The sequence below is a fragment of the Coffea arabica genome, chromosome 11c (genome assembly GCF_036785885.1).
Source record: "Coffea arabica cultivar ET-39 chromosome 11c, Coffea Arabica ET-39 HiFi, whole genome shotgun sequence".
NCBI lineage: Eukaryota > Viridiplantae > Streptophyta > Magnoliopsida > Gentianales > Rubiaceae > Coffea > Coffea arabica.
The window spans coordinates 6,071,206-6,097,976 of record NC_092330.1 but is presented as its reverse complement, the minus strand read 5'-3'; the positions used below and the strand labels follow the sequence as shown (position 1 = coordinate 6,097,976).

The window sequence follows — 26,771 nt, the reverse complement described above, 5'->3', positions numbered from 1 at the left end:
AATATTATTTAGGGTTTTTTTCTTCTTTTTCCCCAAAGCAACAGATCATGAGTAGTTAATTCAAAAGTATTGGTATATGAATTAGACTAGTCAGTTAATTTTGGTTCAAAGTTTCAGAGAGTAAAGAAAATTTGTGTTAAATCAATTCAATTTGAATTATTAGACAATTAAAGTATCAATAATAACAGGACACTTGACGCAATGATAGAGGAGGTGGTGGCATTGGTTGGTATAGAAAACATGTAAACGAGGATCTCAATTGCTAACGGCCATGGTGATAGCTCTGTGCTGGAACACCACTGTCTTCATCTCTCTTTGCATGCAAAAATTAGCCCATTCCTTCTTCTGTCCCACAACTTCAGAAAATCTCTGCAACTTCCCCTTCATCAGCATCATCAAGAACAGCTACAAGAAGAAGAGCTTTATCTGTTTTTGTACTCACCACATCTTTCTCTGGCTTAACACAACAATTGTCACTTGATAATTCTTCAACTTCTTCGTCCAAACCCACAGGGCAAAATTTTGTAGAACTTCCCAATTCAGGTGGGGTCAAGGCCTTGGACCTTCGCCTTGGTGATGGAGCAATTCCTGTTGAGATCTTTTTTGTATATTTTTCATTTTTTGTTCTTCTTCTGATCATACGAGAAAGCTGCTATTTATCTATGGAGTCATAGTTTAACTGTTTTAGGATACGAAAGCTATAATTAAAAAGTAATTGCTAAGTTGAGGAAAGTGATTAAATTTCTTTAGAAAAAATAATATTCAAATATTCGATTCAACTGAAAACTTACAACGTTTGATATTCTGCTATTGCCAGTGGAAGGTTGCTCTATTGAGATTTAACTTCGTTGTGGAGAATTTGAACTTGACGCCTGTATCTATATGCCATGTTCTTACCAGCTTGAATGACATAGCTGTCTGGACTATATTGAGATTTGATTTAAAGGCTTAAGTTTAGATTTTGTCTCAAGATTTAGGAAAAATAGAGTGGTGGGGATAGAGAATATGTTTGTTAAATTATTCCCAAGTACCCAAATTCACTAGCTTTTTACTAAGTAGTTCTTGTAAATTATTGGCAATCTTATGCTAATTTTTTAGCTTTGAGATAGCATTGTGATTAGATTTGTCACTTTTCGCTTTTTCCCTGATAGGTGCCATTACCTATTTGCACCATTAATTTTGTTTCATTTCATAAGGTTGTGAATGAAAATTGTTTCTGCCAAGTGAAAAGAGACATTTTCTATTGTGCACAGCAAGCGAATGGCAACAAGTATGGTGCAAATTCATGACCTTAGAATCTCCAAATGTTCTTTAAGAATTAGAATCATTGCAAATAATTCATAGACTAGATTGAAACATTCTGCTGCTCTGTTGTGTTAATAGTAGATTTTACATATACAAGTAATGGGGAGGTTTGCACACACAAAGTTTTGGCATATGTCTGGATAAACGAACTATTATCCTCTCTGTCAGCTTACGAGATTAGATTAGACAGTATCCTGTTAAAAACGAGGCTAAATACATGAATTTTTTGCTTTCTGAGAAGCTGGACACCAAATTGATCTTTTGCAACAATACCACATGCATTTTATTGTTTGTCTCTAGCAAGAAACTTTTCCATTGTTTAGCATATGTTGCAGATTAAGTCAGACTTCTGGATCAAATTCCAAGTCTCTTGAACACAGCTACACTCATTTCTCCTTAAACAAACCTTATCGATGCAATACGCAATATACCACTGGGGATACCTACCTTTTACTTCTAATGTAGATTCTTTTTCTCTTTGTCATCACGGCTATAGAATTTCTATTACTAATCATGTTGCTATTGAAGCACAAGAAGGTCAAGTCATGGTGAATGTGATTAGGACAACCAAACTCTTTTATTTGTCGATTGAAGTCCACCTTCCTCCAGAAGAGGTTAGAATAGAGGGACTTACTCAGCTCTGTTCATCTAAGTTCTGATCAATGTCTATCATATGTGTAAAAACAAGAGAGATGCACAGTTTCCAATAAACTATCTTGCTAAGGAATCATTAGATTAGAGAAAGAGAGGGATACTTTTCAATTGTTTTAGTTGAGTATCAACTTTCCGCAACAATTGCTGCATATGAGGAGTATTATGTTTGGGAATTATGATCTGATTATCACTTTCCCTTCCCTCAAGATCCTTGTGAATGTCATACTTTAGTATGAATCATAAAATCCTTTCCCTATCGAGCAAATGAGGATTTTGCTTGACCTGAAAAATGACATTATTGCTGATTCATATTGCCTCTTATCTACATTGAGTTAGTTTATGGTGCTTTTAGTTCCAAAACATGTTGCCTTCTTTTGATCTAATAGTGCTTGCTTTGGTTGCGTTGATAAAGTTATCTAGTATGTGGTGTTTAAGGGGGTAATTGAGCAAATATATGTTGGGGATCCCCTATATTTTCGTTTGGTGCTCTTTCTGAATTTGGCTGTTAAAAAATATGTAGCTGAATGCACAATGATGTAATTCTTTACTGTACTCCTTGTGTACACGTGTCTGTAGGCTTTGTGCTGAAGTTGCATTTATGGTATAGAAGGGAACACTGCAAATTAAACCATGCTATTTTCCATGTTCACTTAAGTTGCAATTCATTACTATGGAAGGTTAGCAGCAAAACAAGGATGGCGGTTTGATTCTACATATGACCACAAGTACACCACAGGCGAACAAATTCCTTTTGAGTTCATCCTTGGTTCAGGAAAAGTAAGTCATTGAAGGATTGTCAAAAGAAACCTCTTGATGACATTTCTTTTCTCTGCAATCCCTGCTAGGTGTGAAATTACAGATCGATACAATGATCCCTAACCTTTTATTCTGGAAATTGCTTCTCATCATCTTAGATTTCTTGTTAATTCTCCTAACCATTTCATGACATTATGCCCTTCTTTCCTCATGAACATCAAACTATGAATTTCAATCCACTTCCATAGGACAATTATCTCCCTATTAATTAGCTGCATTTTACAAGCCAATAAACAGCTAGTAATCCTGCATGGTGCCCATTATATAATGATTTAGACAATATGTAATGGTGCTTAGACAACATATGATGGTAATGGTGTCTGAGTTTTGTGATCTCTCATTTTCAGTTGTACACTAAATCGGTATACTATAGTTTCTGTTCTTTTCCTGAAATATGGGGCCTGTTTGGAAGTGAGTTTTTTGACCAAGTTTTTTACCTACTAGTTTTTTAACAACTTTTGCTACAGGAACCCCAAAAAACTTCTTAAAATTTTTTCCCTACACACTTCAAAAATCTAATACACAAAAAATTTTCCAAAAATTTTTCTTCTTTTTCCTCCCTCATCCAACCCACCATGCCAGCCACCACCTCCACCACCTGTACCGGCGCCGGTCATCTAAAATTTTTTTTTTTCTGTCCTTCACCCTCACCCCCTCTCCTTTGCAGAAAGAGGAGTAACGCTGTCGTTTATGCCGGGGGTTGGCCCGACTGTCTTTCTTTATTTATTGTTTTTTTTTTTTACAAATCACCAAAGTGGAGTTAGGGTTGGGGGGATCCGTTATTTCCATGGCGGGCATGGAAGGAATTGCAGCGGCGGGAGGAACTGGAATTAGAAGTGGAAGTGGAATAGGGGGAGGAGGAGGAGGTGTCTCAGTCTCAAAGGGGGGGAGAGGAGAGGAGCAAAAAAAAAAAAAAAAAAAAACAGAGCCAAGCAGGGGCATGGAGGTCGAACGACTGCGCGCGCATTATGACTGGAGTGCGCTGTGGTCGCGCTGTGGAGAAGGCGCACCAGGAGCTGAGCTGGCTGATGTGCTTGCGGAGGAGGTCGGCGGCGCACCAGGCTCTCTGGCGCACCTGCGTTCCTGATCAAAGAGGCGCCGGAGGTGGTGGTCGGCGCTCCAAGAAACAAGGGGAGGGAGAGGGGGGAAGGGGCAGTGGAGGAGGGGGTGGCAGGGCAGAGGAGGTGGCGGGGCAGCGGGAGAAAAGGTTGCGTGCAGAAGGGAGGGGAAGGCGGGGCAGCGGGGGAAGGGGTGGCGTGCAGAAGGGAGGGGGGAGAGGGTGGCGGAGCAGTGAGGGAAGGGGCAGCGGTGGGAGGGGTTGGCGTGCAGAGGGGAGGGGAAAGGCAGAGGAAAGGAGAAGGGGAAAGGGAGGAGAGGGGTGACGGGAGGGGGAAGGAAGAAGAAGAAGAAGAAGAAAGAGAGGAAAGAAAAGAAAAAGGAAAGAAAGAAAAAGAAAAAGAAAAAGAAAGAAAAAAAGAAAAGGAAAAAAAATTTCACCTTACAAAAACTTCTACAAAAATTTTACCTTACAAAAACTTCTATAAAAATTTTTTTCACCTTTCAAAAATTTCTACAAAATTTTTTCAAAAACTTCTACAGTGCATTACAGTAAAGTTTTAGACAAACTCTCAAAAAACTCAGGTTCCAAACAGGCCCATGGTCATTTATTTAGGATTTTAGGAATTTGTAACCACTTTCTACTTTTCAACAAACAGCAGAAAGAGACTTCAACCGATTTTTTATTAGATACTCTAATCGGGAATTGCGAAATGGAAAATGGAAAGGTGAGGAAGCCTTGTGACCACACCAGTATTACTTCTGAATGCTCTTGCTGCAAGTCAAGCTATAATGATGTTCTTGCTGCACAGGGTTGTACTTCAAAGATGCTTGAAAAACTGGGAATGTGTGTATACCTCTGGTACATGAATGGGCTGTTAAAACTACTTCCATTTGCAGCTCTAGATTTTAGTTAATTCCCACCACATGTAGAAGTATAAACATGATAAACTTTTTGTATGGGAGAAATAGATCTTGCATATTTTATTCTTTTAAATGAATTACATCAACAAAATAAATATGGTAACTGAATGATGCCTCTTCTAAACAGCATTATTCCCTCTGTAGAGCTTCCTGTTCCTCTCTCTTCTTCTTTTATTTATTTTTTGTTTTTTGTAACCCCCTCTTTGAGTGGCACCAATTTAGGTGTGTGAGTAATGATCTTGCAGGTCATATCTGGAATCGAATCAGCAGTCAGATCAATGAAAATAGAAGGTATTCGTCATATCGTTATTCCACCATCTGAAGGGTATCAAAGCACATCTCAAGAGACCATTCCACCTAATGTATGTATACCATTTACGGAGTCTTGTTCTTTTGTTTCCTAATTGTTGCTTAAGTATTTCAAGAGCAATGAATATGAAATTTGGAGTGCTTTCCTTGGTATTTCTCCAAACATACATGCAAAGTAAAGAAAGAGTTTCCAAGTTCACAGTGAGACATAGCAGTTTTACTTGTTGAGTTCATATCAAGCACTATTATTTGTAATTTCTAAGTGAAGTGAATTTGTTGATGGAACATAGGGTACGATTTGACTTCAAATGGCAATTTGATTGGCAAAAAAAGAAATGAACGATAATTGAAATTAACTCTTCTATTCTGGATAGTTCTGAGAGTAACATACATGAGGCACTCGAAGATTGAGAGTAAAATAAATAGTGTAAGGGACTAGATATGTTACCATGATTTATTTTATGTTGTCATTGGTTAACCCATTTCTGAAATAGTTAAGAGTCCCTTGACTGTTTTGTGGGAATACTACTGCTAGGAGTGTGCAAAATCGAAAATTTTCGATTTACCTACTGAATTCAATGGAATTTCGAATTCGGTAATTCAGAATAGAAATCGGAATATCTGATTTCGAATTAGACGAAATTGGGTCGAATTCGGTAATGGGATTTTTTCAAATTGGAAATTTCGATTTCGAATTCACAATTTGAAATTGAAATTGAAATCGAAATCGGAATTCGAAATTCCTATTTTGATTTCAAATCAGTTTTTCATATATATATATATATGTAATATAACATTTATATTATAATAATAATTTTTATATTCTTGAATTTGATGATTCAGAATTCCTATTTCGATTTCAAATTCGTTTTCATATATATATATATATAATATTTTTTTATATATACATAATATAATTTTTATAGAATAATAATTTTTATATTCGTGAATTCAGTGAAATCGGAATTTACCGAATTCCGAATTGAATTCGGAACGAATTTGAATTCAGAGTTGGTGAATTCGAAATCGAATTCGGTCGGAAATTCTGATACCAAAATTCTGAAAATTTCTGATTTCAAAGTTCCGAATTATCAATTTCGATTCTGATTCACACCCCTAATTGCTGCTGCAATTCCTATAGAATGGTAACATATAAGATGATTTGTTGCTATTACTGCTGCTGTATATAATAAGCATTGTTTGAGCTGATCAGAGTGAACATTCAAGCAGACGATATTTTATTTAATTTTATTTCATTCTACAGTGTACACAAAAAAGGTCAAGTTGCAAATATCTTAGTGTGCATGTATCCAATTGACATTGTCTCCGTGTCCTCTAAACAAAGATCAGAATTTTATTGGGAACTTCCGAAGTTGTTGTAGTGGTGGGATGAAAGGTGCAGATGGACGGTGAATAAAGGAAATCTAAAAAGACAAAAACGTTTTAGACTTGAGGAAAGCATTAGAACAACACATGTAAAGTGCATATTTATGAACTGGAATTTGTTTCACTCCGTCCGTGATATATAATTCAGTCAACTTGTGATGGGTTGCATTCAGCAATGGAATTTGTTTCACTCCTAAATCTTATACTATTTGGCTTGATGTTATGTGACTGTTGAGGGAGGGAGATTTTTTCTCTAGTTTAGTTATTGGACTTCTCCCATTTTTTTTCTTTTTTCTTTTTTCTTTTTGGTCTTCTACCTTGCTTCCCCTTTTCTCTTTGAGAAATGTTGAAGGAGAGAAATGGTGACAACATTACAGGTGTCTAGAGAGTAGGAGAAAGACACAGGTTGTATGCTGAGCCTTATTCAGAAAATATTGTAATGACCAAGTAAGTGAGCAAGTAAATAAAGGTTAAGGCCCTAAGCAATGGAACTTCAAGGAAATGAGGAGACTGTTGCAAGCAGATATTAACTATGCTGATAAAGAATCTCATTCTATTAGAACAGATGAACGTTCTCCATTTGCCTAAACCTCAATGCTAACACAAGGGTAAGAGGGCTCTGCATGTAGTGTGCCTAAGGCCTAAAGCTAACATAAGGGTGCATGTAGATGTAGTTGCCAACAATACAAGCTACAAGTTCATATTTTATACTCTATTACTGTCAGGTCAGGCAATTAAGTGATAGAGCAGTTATTGGGCATATTTTGCAGTGTTATTTTGCCATAATTTTGGCTATTTACGGTGCTAAGTATTGAGACTTAACTCATATCTCACATTCGTATGAATTATAGGTGATCGGCATTAAAAATGATCTCGCGGGGTAGATTTCCAGAAGATTTGTCGTCTCAGGGCGTGACCACGCCTTGGAAGGTGGACGAAACCGAAAGACGGACCGTGGTCCATGTAGACCAGGCGCATGGGATCAAAACTCCAAAAGGGAAATGGCTTTTGTAGAATCAATTGCACCAGACGTTTCCTTCTTTGACTCTTTTTGGATGGCGGCTATAAAAAGAAAAGGACAAAACAAGATTGAGCATCATCTACTTTTTAGCCTTAGGTTCTCTTTTTCTACTTTTTGGGGAAGATTGGTCAGACGGTTTTCTTTTGGTTTTTCTTTTGTTCCTTCTGCGGCTCTGGGTCAGACATTGGAGACTTTCTCCGTTGCTGTAGCTTTTGCTTTTGGCTTCTGTACAATTTTTCCTATTCGACTTTTGCTTCTACTTTCGCTCCAGGGGTACGAACACGAAACCCAACAGAGGGAAGCGAAGCTTTTTCAGCAGTTCCTACGTTAATTCATCTTTTTCAATTCTTCGACAATTAATTGAATGAATTCAATTAAGTCACGCGGGATTGATACGATGAGAAGCGACTAATTTTCTCCTCTACCCAAAGGTTGACGCGAGGGCGCGGTCCATAAAATCTGTGAGATCTAATCGAATCTTCATTATTTCTTCCAATTTATTGCTATTCGTGCATTTTCTGAATTAATTGTTCATGGGTATTTGATTAATTGAATATCAACGGCCGGGTATTTGATTTGATTTAATAGCCTACTGCCACGTTAATTAAATAGAATCCGTAATTGTTCATTTAATTGACACCTCGTGGCAACCACCATAATTGGTTTTATGATGGGGAAACGCAAGATCTAGCTTAAATAAACCCTCTTAGCGTGTTTATTGGTTAGGGTTGGGTTCTTCTAACTTTAATGCAATTGGGTAATTAAATTCCTACGGTCGTACCTAGGGTTGTTATCTGGTTAGGGAAGCAGTCAATGGTCGTACCTTGACTGTCGAAAAGATAAGGAAGAATTGGTTGTCAGACCTTATTGATAACTATAACCAACCTAGTGATGAATGGGTGAAATATCTTTGCATCGATGATCATTTAATTGGACCGTGCCTGAGCAATTGATCCTTTGGGTGGAATTTTGTTAATTGCTATTTTTAGTGAATTGTGTTTTGTGAGTTAGTTTTGAATTTTGTTTGTTTTATTTTATTTTATTTTTATTTGCCTCCCATTGAAAATCCCCCAATTTCGTTCTACTAATTTGGAAAGAAATAATTTCCTACCTGCTCCCTGTGGAATCGACCCTACTTGCCATTGTACGCAAAATTAGTATTTTTATAGACAAATCCGGTATATCGGATCAAGCAAACTCTTCGGGAACAGGGTGAATCAAGTAACCCATTGCACACCTAGGGTCCCTGCTCCAGTACTTGGATTTGTTCTATAATTATTTAATTAAGGTGGTAATTAGGACTTTTTAGTAATTAATATTGCACAGGTTCGGCACCTGTCAATTTTTGGCGCCGTCGCCGGGGAGTTGGCGTTTGGATTATTTGTTTCTTTTTAAATTCAGTTTTTATTTTATTTTATTATTCTTGGTATTTTTGCTAGTTTATGCCCCATTCTTCTCGCACAGGTGAATTAGTGTACGACCCTGAGGTTGAGAAGGCAGCGCGTAGGGGGAGGCAAGAGACCAAGAGACAAAAAGAAGGGCACTTGTTTGCTACAAACGAGTCAGCGGAAGACGGAGTAAGCATGGCAAACACCCAAACATTGAGGGAGCTGGCTGCCCCGGAGTTGACTCACCAGCCTTTATGCATCACATTCCCCACTTTGGCAGAGAATACTGCTTTCGAGCTGAAGTCGGGGTTGATTCACCTCTTACCTTCTTTCCATGGTCTCTCTGGCGAAGAACCCCACAAACATGTCAAGGAATTCGAGATAGTTTGCTCCAGCATGAAACCTCCTGGGGTCACTGAGGAGCAGATAAGACTTAGAGCTTTCCCCTTCTCTCTCAAGGATGCAGCAAAAGATTGGCTATACTACCTACCAGCGGGTAGTATTACCACATGGGCACAGTTAAAGAAGAAATTTTTGGAAAAATTCTTCCCTGCATCCCGGGCTGCGAGTTTGAGGAAGGAGATCTGCGGCATCAAACAATATCCCGGTGAGTCCCTGTATGAATACTGGGAAAGGTTTAACAAGTTGTGCACTAGATGCCCGCAGCATCAAATTAGTGAGCAACTGTTAATCCAATACTTCTATGAAGGGCTCCAATCAACAGACAGGAGTATCATTGACGCTGCCAGTGGGGGAGCACTTGCAAACAAGACACCGAGGGAAGCGTGGGAGCTCATCGAAGCCATGGCAGAGAACTCCCAGCAATTTGGCTTCCGTGAGAGCAACCCGCCCCGTAGAGTCAACGAGGTAGAGACTTCATTCTTACAGCAGCAACTGTCAGAATTGACATCGGTTGTTAGGCAATTAGCCATGAGAGACACGCCGCGAGCGAAAGTATGTGAAATCTGCACTAGCATGGACCATTGCACAGACTCGTGCCCCATTTTGCAAGAGGACGGGGCAGAACAGGTAAACATGGCCGGAGGCGTGCCAGCGCCCCGCAGGCAGTACGACCAATACTCCAATACGTACAATCCGGGTTGGAGGGACCATCCCAATCTTAGTTATGGGAATAGGCAACAAAACTCATTTCTGAATCGTCCACCAGAATTCCACCAGCCATGGCAACCAAAATCTCAACCCTCGTCCTCCAATTCAGGCAGTTCCCTGGAGGACCTAGTCAAAAACCTGGCCACGACTACTACTAACCTGGCCACGACTACTACCCAGCTTCAACAGGAGATCAGATCTTTGGCCGCGAATACCGCGCAGCTCCAGCAGGACACCAAAGCTGACAAGAAGGATCAAGATGTTCGAATAAGTCAACTGGCAACTGCCATCAACCGCTTGAAGTCCCACGTTTATGGGAAACTGCCATCGCAACCCGAGATAAATCCCAGGAATGTAAGTGCTATGACGCTGAGGAGTGGCAAAGAACTGGAAGGGCCCAAAGTGGAAAGTTCAAAAAACAAAAGTGAAGAGGAGATAGAGAAAGAAATTGAAGAGGAAGGGCGTTTTCGCAAGGAGTCTAAGGTAACATCTATTCCTTCGATCCCTATTAAATCTAATATAGCTCCTTTTCCTTGCAGGTTGGAAAAGACAAAGAGGGCAGAAAAGGAAAAAGAAATCCTGGATGTGTTCCGCAAAGTTCAAGTAAACATCCCCCTATTGGACGCGATCAAGCAGGTACCCAAGTACGCAAAGTTCTTGAAAGACTTGTGCGTTAACAAAAGAAAGCTAAGGGGTGATGAAAGAGTGATGGTAGGCAGGCACGGATTTAAGGGGGGGCTGGTGGGGGCTTAAGCCCCCCCCAAGCCGCCGGAAAACCCCCTATATATAGGGGATTCCAAATGCTTGCTTCTAAAATGCAGTAGGTAACTAGGTAGGTAGGTAGGTACTACCTTTCTCTTCCTATGTGTCTCTTAGGATACTGGTATTATTGTCTGAAATTTTCAATAGTTATTTATGTTTTCACCTGCTGGTGATGTAATAACTTGGATTTTCCTAAAATGTTTTGAGCAGGTCTGAACTCTGTAGTTATTCATCATATATTCTGGACTTTGTTAGAGCCTGTGAGACTCGGAAACATAGAGCCTGGGAAACATAGCCTTTTTTTTTATTTCAGATGTTTGGTTGTTGGCAAAGTATTTTTTGTGCATCGCTGTCATGAACTATATGGTGGAGTGGGCTTTCTTTTGTTGATCAAGAAGCTTGCCAACAATAGTTGTTGGTGCTGTTTTAAATGTATGTTCTGGAACAAAGAATGCTGTAAATGTATTTCCTGGAATTTAGAAAAGTTCTTGATTTAACGCTTATGACATCCCTTGCACTTCAAGAAGAATTAAATTTGCAATTACTATCAAAGTTTTCCTGCTATTTCGCTTTTTGACCGCCTTAGTTTTTTATTTTATTTCGAATTCTGATCATGAAATCAATAAGCAGGGTGAGTGATAGATTATTGATAGTTTAGAGTATTTTTTTGGAGCATTTTGAGATTTCCAAGAACTTATCAAATTCATATGAAAGGGGCAATTTTTAAACTATTTTAGTATGCGATGGGCAATTCTTAAACTATTTTTTTGAGCGGTTTATGCCTCCGAGTACTATACATATCTTGATAGGCCTGCTGTTTTCGTTGTTTCTTTTGTAGATTTGTAGATTTGGGTAAGTTACATACCCAAAAATTCAGAACAAATTTTTGGGTATGTATAATTATATGTTTTTATTATTTTTATAATTATTGATTCTAAATTTTACTTATTAAATATATTTATTTCGTCACAAAAAAATTTTTTTAATACACTTCAGCCCCCCCAAAAATAAATTTCTGGCTCCGTCCCTGATGGTAGGAGAGAATGTATCAGCTGTATTTCAAAGGAAACTCCCACCTAAATACGGAGATCCAGGTATGTTTGCCATCCCCTGTAAGATTGGTCATTCTAGTATCAAAAATGCCATGATAGATTTAGGGGCTTCTATTAATGTGATGCCTAAGTCAATCTATGATTCCCTAAATTTAGGACCTTTAAAAGAAACGGGGATAATAATTCAATTGGCTGATCGTACATGTGTTTATCCGGATGGGATAGTTGAGGATGTTTTAGTGCAAGTAGATGGATTAATTTTTCCTGCTGATTTTTATGTGCTTTACATGGATGATAGAAGTGCCCCAAATCCATCACCCATTATATTAGGAAGACCATTTTTGAGTACTGCCCAAACTAAAATTGATGTTAGTAAGGGTACTCTCACGATGGAATTTGATGGAGAAATAGTCCATTTTAATATTTTTGATACAATGAAATATCCTGTTAACTCTAATTCTGTGTTTGCTATGTATACCACTAATCCCTCTGTGCAAGAATTTTCTAAATTTGCTTATAGGGGTAAATCCAAGGTTGCTGCTAACAAGTCCTATAGGATGAAAGCAATTCATGAGGTAAAAATGGAGAGAAAATTTAGGAAAAAAGTTGCACTCGATGGCCATGTGGATCCTGGAGGAGGGCCACCAATTACAAGGAAAATTCAATTACATCCAGATTAAAGAGTGGTGCTATGTCTAGCCAAAGACATTAAAGAAAGGCGCTGCTTGGGAGGCAACCAAAGGCTTCTTTTGTTTTAGTTTTCTTATATTTTTGAAGTTTTTGTTAAGTGTTAGTGTCATTTAGTGGGTTGTTATTTTGTGACAGGAAGTTGGCTGCTAGACATGCCCACGCTAGGTCATCACACCTAAGGAATGGAGTTTTGGAATTGACGGTCAGACGACTATAACTTCTAAGGCGTGCCCACGCCTTCCAACCCTTCCGAAAAAGAAACTTCAGTCTTCTCCTTCCTGTTGGTGTTACGTCCGCCGCCACCACACCACCTTGTGCACGCAGCCGTCTCACCTCCTCCGCCTTAGTGTCTCACTTTCTCTCCCCGGTGGTCAGGGAAGTTTCTTTTCTTTTCCCCTAATACTTCATGTGTCTTTTCTACATTGAGAACAATGTAGGTTTTAGGTGTGGGGGGATTAATGGCTTCCATTATTTTTTTTTCTTTGTTACTCAAAAAAAAAAAAAACAAAAAACAAAACAAAAACAAAAACAAAAAAAAACAAAAACAAAATGAAAAAAAAATAAAACATTGTAGTTAGGCGGCTTTTTGGCTATTTCTATGCTTGTTAGTATTAGGGCATGTTGCTGTGATGAATGACACAATCAAAGTGAGTGGGTATGTGGTCGAATATACTAGCTGTGCATTTTGTTTCCCTTGGCAGTGTCGTTGAATGTTGAAAATGCTGGAATTGACCCATTCTTGTAACTTTTGGAGGAACTTTTGAGCCTTATATGAGCACATTATTCTTGTTTGCTCTATTTTTGTTTGATTGAGTGGGTATCACACATGGTATTGGCATTCTAGAACTTGCTAGTTTATACATGTCAAGGCCACATTTTTGTTGAATTGGATGCATTTGAATGATAAGGGCATTTAGGATTTAACCCTCTTTAGCTATCTAAAAAAATCAAGCCCTCATCTTATCTCCCAATAGTGAACCAATTTGAGCTTTTGTCCTTCGTTTCTGGTTGTTATCCGTGTTTGTTAACCCAAACCCTCTTTAAACTTTCTTGTTTACCCCTGTGTTGTCAAGGGATGCCTGAATTCCATCATTTGTGCAAAGCAAACAAAATTGGGGTTGCAAGTGCTGTTAGATTAGGAGTTATATGATGCTATCCTTGTATAAAGAAGGGAAAATTGGAAAAAGGCCACTGACCAGAGGACTTTGGCTTACAGGGCGTGCCCACGCCTTACAGGACTTTCTCCTTAAAAAAAAAACAAAAAAAAAAATCCTGAAGAGACCTCGTGACCAGAGGACTATGGGTTACAAGGCGTGCCCAAGCCTTGCGAGCAGTATTGAATCCAAAAAAAAAAAGGAGAGAGAAAGAGAAAAAATTGGGGACACTTGTACAAAGGGTACAACAAATGAAAACTGCCTTGTTTGTGAAACTCCTCCGGTGAAGCACTGTGGTTATTGGTGGGTTTCGGACATTCTCTTGACACTTTACCCCCTATCTATACCTTCTTAACCCGCCTTTCACCTGAGCCCCATTACAACCTTATTAAAGTCCCTTTGATTTATGTGTTTAGTTCACTTTTAAGTGGTGGAGATGTGATGAATGTGCAAGCCTATGGTAATGGCATTCCGTGATGTTGATTTGAGCGTTCCTAGTATTCATATATATTTTTTGAATTACAATAGGTCCGGTGTACTCTACTTTTGGTGATATTGTCAGGGACACTAGATGCTTGTGTTAGTATAGACTACTGCATGACCTCCGCTCTCTTGGTTGTACTTCTGAGCTTTGAAATGCTTGAGAGCAAGCATTGTCTAGGTGTGGGGGGATTTGATAGAGCAGTTATTGGGCATATTTTGCAGTGTTATTTTGGCATAATTTTGGCTATTTACGGTGCTAAGTACTGAGATTTAACTCATATATCACATTCGTATGAATTAAGGTGATCGGCATTAAAAATGATCTCGCGGGGTAGATTTCCAGAAGACTTGTCGTCCCAGGGCGTGACCACGCCTTGGAAGGTGGACGAAATCGAAAGACGGACCGTGGTCCATGTAGACCAGGCGCATGGGATCAAAACTCCAAAAGGGAAATGGCTTTTGTAGAATCAATTGCACCAGACGTTTCCTTCTTTGACTCTTTTTGGATGGCGGCTATAAAAAGAAAAGGACAAAGCAAGATTGAGCATCATCTACTTTTTAGCCTTAGGTTCTCTTTTTCTACTTTTTGGGGAAGATTGGTCAGACGGTTTTCTTTTGGTTTTTCTTTTGTTCCTTCTGCGGCTCTGGGTCAGACATTGGAGACTTTCTCCGTTGCTGTAGCTTTTGCTTTTGGCTTCTGTACAATTTTTCCTATTCGACTTTTGCTTCTACTTTCGCTCCAGGGGTACGAACACGAAACCCAACAGAGGGAAGCGAAGCTTTTTCAGCAGTTCCTACGTTAATTCATCTTTTTCAATTCTTCGGCAATTAATTGAATGAATTCAATTAAGTCACGCTGGATTGATACGATGAGGAGCGGCTAATTTTCTCCTCTACCCAAAGGTGGACGTGAGGGCGCGGTCCATAAAATCTGTGAGATCTAATCGAATTTTCATTATTTCTTCCAATTTATTGCTATTCGTGCATTTTCTGAATTAATTGTTCATGGGTATTTGATTAATTGAATATCAACGGCCGGGTATTTGATTTGATTTAATAGCCTACTGCCACGTTAATTAAATAGAATCCGTAATTGTTCATTTAATTGACACCTCGTGGCAACCACCATAATTGGTTTTATGATGGGGAAACGCAAGATCTAGCTTAAATAAACCCTCTTAGCGTGTTTATTGGTTAGGGTTGGGTTCTTCTAGTTTTAATGCAATTGGGTAATCAAATTCCTACGGTCGTATCTAGGGTTGTTATCTGGTTAGGGAAGCAGTCAATGGTCGTACCTTGACTGTCGAAAAGGTAGGGAAGAATTGGTTGTCAGAACTTATTGATAACTATAACCAACCTAGTGATGAATGAGTGAAATATCTTTGCATCGATGATCATTTAATTGGACCGTGCCTGAGCAGTTGATCCTTTGGGTGGAATTTTGTTAATTGCTATTTTTAGTGAATTGTGCTTTGTGAGTTAGTTTTGAATTTTGTTTGTTTTATTTTATTTTATTTTTATTTGCCTCCCATTGAAAATCCCCCAATTTCGTTTTACTAATTTGGAAAGAAATAATTTCCTACCTGCTCCCTGTGGAATCGACCCTACTTGCCATTGTACGCAAAATTAGTATTTTTATAGACAAATCCGGTATATCGGATCAAGCAAACTCTTCGGGAACAGGGTGAATCAAGTAACCCATTGCACACCTAGGGTCCTTGTTCCAGTACTTGGATTTGTTCTATAATTATTTAATTAAGGTGGTAATTAGGACTTTTTAGTAATTATTATTGCACAGGTTCGGCACCTGTCATTAAGTTATGTAAAACTCTGCAGGACTTAAAAATTCAAAATCCAGTGCTCATTTCATAACTTAAGAAGTTGAATCTTAGGTGCATCATCTCAGCATTTTACACAAACTTCCTATACCATATTCTACACCTTGCCCTTACACACATTTGCTCTGTCAAAATATACCGGAGATTTGAAACTGTGCATGTTGTGCACCCTATACGCACACTTACACCATGGGTAGAAATGAGTAAAAACCTCAAAAAGATCAGAAGAGAGTGAATGGTTGAACAGCTTGAGAAAAGATGCATGTTCCTTATGAAGCTTTGAGAATTTGAATTATCATTGATCTATCTTTAGGATGTGGTACTCTCTTTTTTCTCTCCCCTTCTATCCATATAGGCAGTGGAACACTGACAGGCGAGAATGAGTTTAGATGCTTCTTTTCATGAGTAAGTGAATGGTTAAACAGCTTGAGAAAAAATTCATGCTGCTTATGAAGCTTTGAGGATTTGAGTTATCACTGTTCTATCTTTAAGATGTGATATTCTCTTTTTTCTCTCCCCACTCTATCCATATAGGCAGTGGAAAACTGACAAGTGAGAATGAGTTTAGAAGCTTCTTTTCATGAGTAATGTAAGACACGTGCATTTTCCTTTCAAGAAAGTCCTGGCATATTCTGATTTCAAAAGACCCATGTCTGGATAATTTCACCAATCAATGCATTAGCTTTTCCCAGCATAATCCATTAAGTTTGTTCATGTAAATGATCTTTGACTAGAAGATACAGTGAAGGTCTTCTGTTTCTATGAGACTAAATATCAGAATTTTAACTTAGATTTTGTCTGAACAAGAAGTTTCATTGGCAAGTTTTAAGTGACATCCAAGGTAAAATGGAACATATTTTGTAGCTAAGTTGACCTTAATTAAGCTTCTTTTCTGTCTCATCTTTGAATGCTCCATCATCTTATGTCTCCTTTACATACTACAACTTTTGAATTAATTTTTTTCATCAAATTTCTGCCTTAATTTGGTTATATTCTGGTGTATAGTTTTTCGATAGGCAGAGGCTCTTTACTACAATTTTCAATCCAACTCATCTTGCCAATGGAGAAGGATCAACATTGGGGACCCTTATATTCGATATAGAGTTGGTCAGCTTAAGACACTGGTAATCCTATGACACAGGAATTAACTTCAAATCTCTATTGTAGTCTATGGTAGGCACCGTAATCTCAAATTCCTATGCCACTTCATGGTTTCTGAGTATGCTGATAAGGGTGTTCTTGAATTTCCGTGCACACAGTTCTTAGACCAGTCAATGTTTTTATGTGGTCACTTCATATCACATGTTATTCTCAGCTAGGCATTTGACTTCGAAATTGTACAGAAATTTAGGTAGCCTGCAGCCGAAATTTTCAGCTGAAGCAGAAAGTGCATAAGGAATAGAATATAGATGGTGATCTATGTCGTGTTATAGGTCCAATTTATAGCAATACTTTTGCATCTCTCTACTGTGATTGGTATTACCAGTCATACCAAGATTAACTTAAGGATGTATCCACATTCTTACATGGAGGAAAGCACAAAAATCCTGTCTTTTTGCATTATCTTGACATGACTTAGCTGGTTTAGAACTGCCTGATTTTCTTGTTTGAATGGAAATTTTCGTGCAATAAGCAATTAAGCATGCATGGCTATCAATTCTACAAATACCATGTTGCTAATCTATGCTTGGAATGGGTCAACAAAAACTTAAAGGGAGTACTCCGAATTTTCTGCAGTTATTCTTTGACTTTTGCCGAAGTATTGCAAAGTCTTGATCATTTTTCTTACAGAAATTGACTAGTTGCCGATGATAGACTGATAAAATTGACTGCATATCAATTCAAAAAGAAGGAATTTTAGCATGAGATGAGTTGACAGAGCTGACTGAGCTTAAGTAAACCTGAGTAGCTTCAACATCTGGAATAAGGATCGTTTCACTTGCTTGAAATTAATGAAACAGTTGTCAATGAACAATGTTCTAGTTTGCAGAAACTTTTGTGAGAATACAAGTTTTTACTTTCAGCAATCAGCCTTCTGTTGCTTAGAATACAAGATGGTAGTTTCCACTACTCATTTCATTTTGCTTCCAGTGTTTCTTAATACATTTGGCTTCAGTAATCAAACTAAACGTTGGCCTGCTCAAGGTGACAAAATCCTGATCATATTCCTGTAGTTGACTTGTCAAGAATTCTAAGATATTTTTACCTGGGTTTTATATAGTTGATGATAGATTAATTTTGACAAAAAGCTTACTTCAAAAGATTATATTCTCCTTAAGCTTTGGTTTTGGCTGATGATTTTGTTCCAATCTCCTCTTAAGTGATGGCACCACTTCTTATATTAACATTTTGGGCTGGCAAGTCCATTTGTCTCCAGCAAACAAGTACACCATCACGTGTGACTTCAATTATTCACCGCTCATAAAATTAGTACAGTAGTGGCTGCCGTTGTTGATCAGAATATAATTCTTATTACAAATAGTATTTGATTTTTCTCAAACACATTCAAATTCTGCTAGTTGTTAAACGGATCCAAACTAGTGTATGAATTTCATGGAGTCATGTTCGTCAAACAAGTTAGTTCAGTAAAGAAGCATGCATACATCTTTCAACCAGGACACACATTACAACAAAGGAAGCAACAGTACATGTGAGAGTATGTGCTATCTGCATCAACCAAGAAGAAGGTTATGGGAAACCACCTTGGGAACCGACAACGGTGACATTGAGCTGATGATTGCCATAATCACGCTGGTCATCTAGAATTTGTTTGACAGAATCCTTGGCTGAAGCGCTGCAGCATTTCAACTCAATCAACTGTAGAGTTGAAATTTCTCCAAAACAAGAAGGGATCTCCTCGAGTTGCTGACAGCTTAGCACCACAAGTTGCTCAAGGCAGGGCAGGTGCTCGCCAGAGGCACTCCATTGTACAATATCCAGAGAGTCCAGTTTCAAGAACTTCAGTTTCTGGAATTCACCTTCTCTCATGTCCCATTGCTGGCCCTCAAATGCCTTGCTGAGTAATTTCAGAACCTCAAGGTTGGATAGCTGACCAATGACTGAAATTTCATCCCATGGTAGGCGAGCATTTGATATTGTCAACTTTTTCAAATTTGAAGGGAACGTAAACTTAAAAGGATATGGCGCCCTAACATGGAAGGACATCTTGAGTGATCGAAGCTCACGCAAGCACTCCAATAGTTTAAAGAGATTGCTGGCTTCACAACATTCTCGCCAAGAATTTGAAATTATGCATCCTAGCTTCTGAACACTGGGTAGCATCCTCGTCAACTTCTCAACATTTCCATGCCATATATAAATCGTGGACAGTGATTTTAAGTTATCCAACTGGGTAGAATCCTCAAAAAATTCTTGACTGTAGTGTTGGAAACTGAAGAAACAATGATCCATTATAACATCCCGCAAGCATACCAGTTTCCAAACAGCCTCTGGTAACGTGACTCTACCAATTGCTCCACTGAGATGAAAAGTTTCCAAGTTTCGGAGATTGCCTATTTCTGAGGGGATTCTATTTGTGCGAATTTTAATAGCTAAATACCTCAGATAAACCAGCTCAGCTATCTTGACAAGATCAGAAGTGTCGGCACTATTTCGGATTAGGACATTTGCCAAATCCAAGACCCTGAGGTATTTATACTTGGGAACAGAACCATAATGTAATCGTCCCTGTCGGGTAATTCCACTCCCTGTCCCTGGCACCTGTTCTGTGAGATAAACTCTACCGATGGGACTCAAATCGGTGAATATCACCCGTTTACGGAGACTAGTATCTCCAATTCGAGGAGGCAAATCCCTCAACTCCTTCTGTTTAGGCAGATCCTCTCTATCTCTGGATTCTTTTTCTATATCGGTCATATCATAATACATCAAAGAACTTATCTGTGGCTCCTTGGTTGTAGCTTAGAAGATTCTGCTCAGGCCTTCTAAAATCACCATAAAGAACTGAAATTCCACCGGGAAATATGTGTTCCTGCATTTCATATCTTTCTTGCTTGAGTATTGCCGAGCAAAATTCTCGTAGTACATCATGAACACGACATTCTTTGACTCCTCCTTTGGAACTTTTTCTGGTAACCAGTACGAGGCTTCTATCAATTAGATCATTCAAGTAACTCTCTGCCTCCTGAATTAAGCTCTTCTGGCCCGAATTTGGCTGATGTATAAATCCTTCAGAAATCCACAACCTTATCAGTTTGGATACAGAAATTGTTGTGCCCCGTGGAAATGTTCCCAAATACCAGAAACATGGTTTCAAGTGATCTGGTAAAAGCTTGTAGCTTCCGTCTAAGATGTCCCAGATTTGTTCCTGTATGCTTTGCGACCTGATGAAGGTTCTAGCAACCTTTTCCCAAGAATCTTTTTCTTTCTTTGTCCTGTTCAGAGCTCCCGCTATCAGAACCACTGCAAGTGGTAGCCCTTTACAACTGCAGGCAATGCGCTTTGAGATACGTGACAATTCCCGAGGACAAGTTTCTCCATTAAACAGCTTTAGCCATAGCAATTCACAGCTCTCTTCCCTGGAGAGTAGACGAAGAGCATAAGGAAAACTATTGGCTTGTGCTGCAACGCCATGGCTTCGAGTAGTAAATAAAATTCTACTCCCATTCTCGTCATCAGGGAAAATTGAACATAAACCACTCCAGGTCTCTATATCCCATATATTATCTAACACAATCAGGTACCTTCTACGCTTTAAACTTTGGTAAAGCATTTGACCAACATCTTCTCCACTGATGTCGTGGCTTGGATTGGCATGCACTTGATCTAATATACTGGACAGCAAGGTCTCTTTCTGGTAAACTTGGGATAAGCTACCCCATGCACGAACCTCAAAGCATGTATCAACAAAAGGATGCTTATACACAGCAGTGGCGAAAGTAGTCTTACCTAGTCCTGGCATGCCCACAATAGAGAGAATCTTTAGGTGGCTTGATCCTTCAGTAAGTAGCCCAACTATTTCTGCTACTGCATCTTTCCTGCCCACAAGCTTATTAGCATCTTTCTCTATTTTGATTTGCATCCCATCCTTGGAACAGCCAGGTGCATTAATAGATGGGGGTTGATGAATTTGTGTTGAAGCATGAGTAGAAGCCTTGGAAATGCTATGGACGCCACTGTCCAAATTCATCTTCCAAGTGGTTTTCACCTCTTTCTGCAGTATCTTGATATCGTTGGTGATGACAAAGCTGCCTAACTTATGAAGCCAGAGCGATCCTTCACCGGCCATCAATGAATTGAGGACGTATTTGGCTTGGTAGGCTGCATGCTTAAACCGTGTCAAGAGAAATCCTATTTGTGAGTTCCCCATCAGCTCTGCGACTCCACTCAAGCAATTTCTCAAGGTTACCATTTCCTGATTCACCATTTCCATTTGATGCTTCAATGGATAAATGGAAGCTTCCCCAGAAAGCATTACCTCTTTTAGTTTGTTTATGAGGAAATCAACGAATTCCAATTCGTTGCTGCTGGGGCAATTAGATTGCAATGACAGAGGCAAGTATTTCTTAAACAAACCAGCTGCTTGTTGCTGGACATTTTGAACAGTTTCAAGCGAATCATGAAGGCCGAGACTCCAATAATTGGTCATTGTTAATTCTTCATCCTCCATTTTATCAGGACAAAAGTAGACAAAGAATCCAGCGTCCACGATCAAAGTTGCTATCGAGATATTAAGAGATTCTAATTCTTGAATGGGATTCTGCAATAGCATATCCATGAGACAGCTCCTAATAAACCTTAGCTCGTCAGCCAGGGTCTGAAGTTGAACTTTTACCTCATCCGTGAACCTAGACTTGGTTGACAGAAGCACTAGTTTAGAAATGAGAAAGTCAACGAATCCCAGAACATGATCATCTGCTAGTCTTATTGCACTAGATACTCCACCAGAAACCTCTTTCAGCTGTAGAAGAAGAGAATTAAACTTCCTTAGCAAATCTGGAAGAATATAATCCATCTTATGCTCATGGGCGACGAACTCATCATCCACAAAACAGAGGAAAAGTGTATATGAGATTTCCACAGCAAGCTCCTCAGCAATAGCCACGAAATTTCCCGGCTTAAACGGCACAAAAATAAGGCAGAGAAAAGTTTTCAAATATTTTAGCCTCTCTTCAACTACTGCAAGTTTTTCCCACTGGCTGATAATTCTTTGGGATTTACTGATGATACTGATATCCTTCAGATTCTGTAAGAGAGAATTGAAGTAACGTTTCAGATGTTCATCTCCGTACCTCGTACTGTGCATAACATATGGACAAGAGATGTACAGGGTGACAATGCGGGCAATATGTTTCTTCAAACCCTTCAAAGTTTTCAAATTGGAAGAAACAAGTTTCTCATTTCTGGTTGATACATCCTCCACTTGCTTCCATCGTGGTATTGGCCGGGGCTCAAAGGAGCGACTCACGTCTTGGACCACACTGACCATATGCTTCGCCAGTACCTCCATTTCTTGGTGTTCAAGGGGCCACTCGAACAAAAACCTTAGAAAGGGCCTCAAGATGCTTATTAGGAATCGAAGCGTCTGGATATTTCCCTTCATGTCAGGATCGGAGCACCCATCGTCTAAGTCTATCAGATAGTTCAAAGGATCTTCAGCGAGAAGGGAAGACATCTGCAGTAATAATCTCTACCTATGCTTTTAACTAATTTTTTGTGGAGAAATTGATAATCTTGAATTTTATGTCTTGTTTCTGTTTTTTTTTGCAGAGAAATTGATTATATCTAGCTAGGTCGGTAGCAGGAGTAGAAATGACTTTGTGTTTCAGAAAAATAGAAGACCAGCAAGTAAAATCATACATCAAGCTCAAGAAGAGTGGCTGGAAATGCAGAGAATACAACACAGCAAGGACCAGATGAGCATTCCAAAAACAACAGAAGCTGTAGTGCAGCAGGCAGTAACCACAAGTACTGAAAGTCCTATAACCATTTGCCTAGCTTTTGACACTCAGAGAAAAGCAAGTCAGATGGGAATAGGCATAGTGGCAGTGAGGGGAAATGATCAAGTGCTAGCTACATGGGCAGTAAAGGAATATAGCACAGGGAACATTCTCATGGATACTGCAGTGGCCATCAAGCTAGCAATGATAAAGGCAAGGGAGCAGCAATGGAGGAGAATTCAAGTAGCAATCACACAGCGACAGCTTTTGAAGATGATAGAAACCAAAAGGGCTACGGACATTCGACTTCATTCTCATATTGTGGACATCTACGATTTAAACTCAATGTTTGTGGAATGCTCATTTGTTTTAGCTAGGGGGGAAGTGACGAATAGCTTAGCTAACCTCAGTTTTTATGCGCTAAGCATATTTTTTGATGAGGAATGGTTAAATCCTCAGTGTCGAAGACACTTGTATAGTGCAGCTTGAGCCTTTGCTCATTAGGTGTAAATTTTTACACAAGTTAATATAATTCATTATCGTTTCCGGAAAAAAAAAAAAAAAGGTAGCAGGAGAAACTTCATTTTAGCACTATCATAAAATTGACTAGGCTATCCGTTTGCAGAAGTCAAATTTAGGATAGTACTTTGTCATGGAGTGATTAAATGCAGTTCATGTTCCAATAAGCTAAGTTGGCACAATTGACTGCAAACGTGAAAGCAATCATTTGCCTTAGTTGAAAGGTCAATGTGCATGAGGAGTTTTTTTTGAAGCTTTCCCGAAGTCCAAATTCTACCTAATGCATCACATAAGAAGTACAGTGCTTCAGAGGATGCAACAGTGCAATTATTTAGTTTGGTGGTTCATCCCCCAATCCTTATATAAACCTCTTTATATTCCTTCCCTCTGCTCTTCCTTCCTTTGGACAGAGTAGGAGTAAAGTGTGGTAGCTCAACCCCTATACAAATCTATTTAAATTCCCTTCCCCCTCCCCCCCCCCCCCATATCCCTATAAAATTCTCTTTGGACTCCCTCTCCCACCCCAATAACACCTGTACAAGTCTTTTTAAACTCTCTTCCCTTCTCCTTCCTCCCCATACAGCAGGAGTAAGGTGCAGTAGCCCTACTCCTTCGTAGAGTAGAAGTAAGGTGTAGTAGCTCAACTCCTATACAAATCTCTTTAAACTCCCTCGCTCCCACCTCCCCCTTCAAACAGAGTAGGAGTAGATTAAATAGTTGCTATTGTTGCAAAAAAAAAAAAAAAAAAAAAAAGCCTCTTTAGACTCTCCCTCCCCTTCCACAACTCCCTACAAGCCTTTTTAGACTCCCTTTTCCCCTCCCCTCCATAGAGTAGGAGTAAGGTGCAGTAGCTCAAGTCCTATACAAATCTTTTTAGACTCCCTCCTCTCCTCTCCAAATAGAGTAGGGTTAGATAGTTATTATTGTTGACGGAAAAAAAAGAAGACAAGAAACATGGAAGTTAGCACTAGAACGTAGGGTTATGTAAGGAAAGCACGAAGAAGGTGCGAGAAGCGAATTGTACTAATTAATGTTCTTCCTTATCTCTAAGCTTCCTTCCTTCTTCTTCTTCCCTTGAGTCCATATCTTTGAGTCTGATTTTGTAAAAATTTGTTAATGTTCATATCAGTGATTTCGTAATCTCTATTGAAGTAAATTAGTGAAAAGTGAGATTTAGGGCTTGTTTTCAACTGGTTCTAGTTCTGTAAAATTCATTCTTGAAACTTAGATTTTTCAGAATAACTTAGATTTTACCGTTAAAAAAGCCATTTCAATAAATATATAGATGTTCTTTAAAAAAAGTTAAAAAATTGACTTTGACAAAAAAAATGACCATGTTACTTTTATATGCTATATAATTGAATTTTTGTGCCAATTAAATAATTTTATGTAATTAATTACTTTTTTATGAAGATTTAAATGGTGGAGAAAAAAACAAGAGACATGCAAATGAATTTGAAAGTGAAATAAGAATATTAAGATCATAGTAAAGTTATCTAATCTTTAGGTAGTTTAGTAATTATGTTGAAATTTGAAGTAAATTTTGTTAAAAGTAAATGACAGGTGTCGAACCTGTGCGCTAATAATAAATAAAACCTAACTGCCACCAAAAGTAGTCAATAATCAATTTTAGGTACTGGAGTGGGGACTCTAAGTGTGCAATAGGTTACTTGATTTACCATGTTCCCGAAAAGTTTGCTTAATCCGATATACCTGAATTAATTATCTGACTAAATTCATTAACTAGTAGACAGTGGGAAGCAAGGTCGTTTCCTCAGGGACTGGGGAGAAATTTGTTTCCTTTCGGGTCAAGAAAAATGGGGGTTTTAGGATTAAATGCTAATGAACTAAATAAATCAAATGCAAAAAATAATAAATTGATAGAAATAATTGAGAGAATTCTAGCTAAGAGTACACTTCAGAAATGGTTCATGCAACTGATCATCGATTCAAATATAATTCCAACATTTATTAATAGATTGGTTATAGCTGTCTTGCACGCGATAAATAACCAACCTTTTCTTAATTTATCGACAGTCAAGGTACGACCGTTGACTATTTCTCTAATCCGAAAACAATCCTAAATACGACCGTATGATTTAATTTCTAGATTGCATTAATGTTTAGAAAAGCCTAATCCTAACTAACAAATACGCTACGAGGGTTTATTTAAATTAGATCGTATGTTCCCCTGACATAAACCCAATTATGCCAATTGCTACCGGGACAGAGGTAATCGAACAATTACGGATCCAACTACCCCTAATTAGCAAAATACCCTATATGAATAATTAAATATTGACACTATTCAATCATACACAAAAGATATAATAATTAAAAGCAGAAAACATATAAATACCAATAAATGGAGGAAGCAATTAAAATAATTTAGATCTCACAGTATTTGTCGAACCAAATCTTCAGTTGTCACATTGACTAGAAGTCTGAAATTAGTTCTCCAAAATTGGAGAACAGGCCATGCGAAAAAGTGTCTTTAGAAGCTTACAATTTGTGAGGACCCAAATTTTTGCTTATTTTAATATTATTTTAATGGTTTAATTAATTATTTATTCACCCATTTTTTCAAATAATTTATTTCAACCATTTTAAATCCATTTACATGAAACAATGTCTCACTTACGCTTTTAAAACGTTTCTTTAGAAAATTTTATTTTTCGGAGGCTCGTTCGGTAAGGAATAATGAGTACACGTTTTTTACGGTAAATTCGATCTGAGAGTGTATTAGTCTTGGAGAATTAAGAATGAATAATAATAGACTAAGAAAAGTTAATTGAGGCATTAGTGGTGAATGAGTTCAAAAAAAATTTCGCTTTATCGCGCGCGAATCGAAAATTCACGTATATCGAGCCGGAACGGCTAAGTGGAGATTAAAAAACTTATTCTAGACTACTAAGAGTGAATAATTATAATGTTAAAGAAAGTACATTAAAGGTATAGTGCACAAGTGAAACAAACATGAGAGAAAACGGGCACAAAACGCGCGCGCGAGAAACTATTGGTAGTTGACTTTTGAGACAAACTTTGGCCCCAAGTATCCAAGCTTCCAAGCGAAGCTTTAGTTAGCAGCTGCACACTCTCTCTCCTCTCATCTTGCTGGCCGAAATTCTCCAAGGAAGAAGAAGGAGAGCTCCACTTCATTTCACCTCACTTTGTGCTACCATTTCTCACCCAAATTCACCACACAACTTCCACTTCACTTGGAGATTCACTTGGAGATTCACTTGGACTAGGAAGGAAGCATTATCTCATGGTTTGTCTTGAGGTCTTAGAGGTGCAAAATTTCTGATTTCACTCAAAGGAAGAGGAGGTAATCATCCAACTATCTAATCTTGGATTTAGTGGGTTGATCTTTGCTAGGAAGTTTGTAACTACATTGTTATTGTT

The 26,771-nt window shown here is 38.5% G+C and overlaps 2 protein-coding genes and 1 non-coding gene across 3 annotated transcripts; 1 reads left to right on the top strand and 2 right to left on the bottom strand.

Moving 5' to 3' along the window:
* The first annotated feature begins 201 nt into the window (after positions 1 to 201).
* Positions 202 to 19,856, top strand: LOC140016440 (peptidyl-prolyl cis-trans isomerase FKBP17-1, chloroplastic-like). Its single transcript, XM_072069959.1, has 8 exons — positions 202 to 225; positions 333 to 590; positions 1,843 to 1,847; positions 1,959 to 1,969; positions 2,615 to 2,736; positions 5,001 to 5,117; positions 16,954 to 17,072; positions 18,565 to 19,856. Exons 1-8 carry the CDS (start codon positions 202 to 204, stop codon positions 18,680 to 18,682), a joined length of 774 nt encoding a protein of 257 aa, XP_071926060.1. The 3' UTR covers positions 18,683 to 19,856.
* Positions 9,427 to 9,533, bottom strand: LOC140020799 (small nucleolar RNA R71). Its single transcript, XR_011824769.1, has one exon. It is a non-coding gene; the product is annotated as a small nucleolar RNA R71 (small nucleolar RNA).
* Positions 19,826 to 22,582, bottom strand: LOC140016439 (putative late blight resistance protein homolog R1A-10). Its single transcript, XM_072069958.1, has one exon. It carries the CDS (start codon positions 22,580 to 22,582, stop codon positions 19,826 to 19,828), a length of 2,757 nt encoding a protein of 918 aa, XP_071926059.1.
* Positions 22,583 to 26,771: the final 4,189 nt, after the last annotated feature.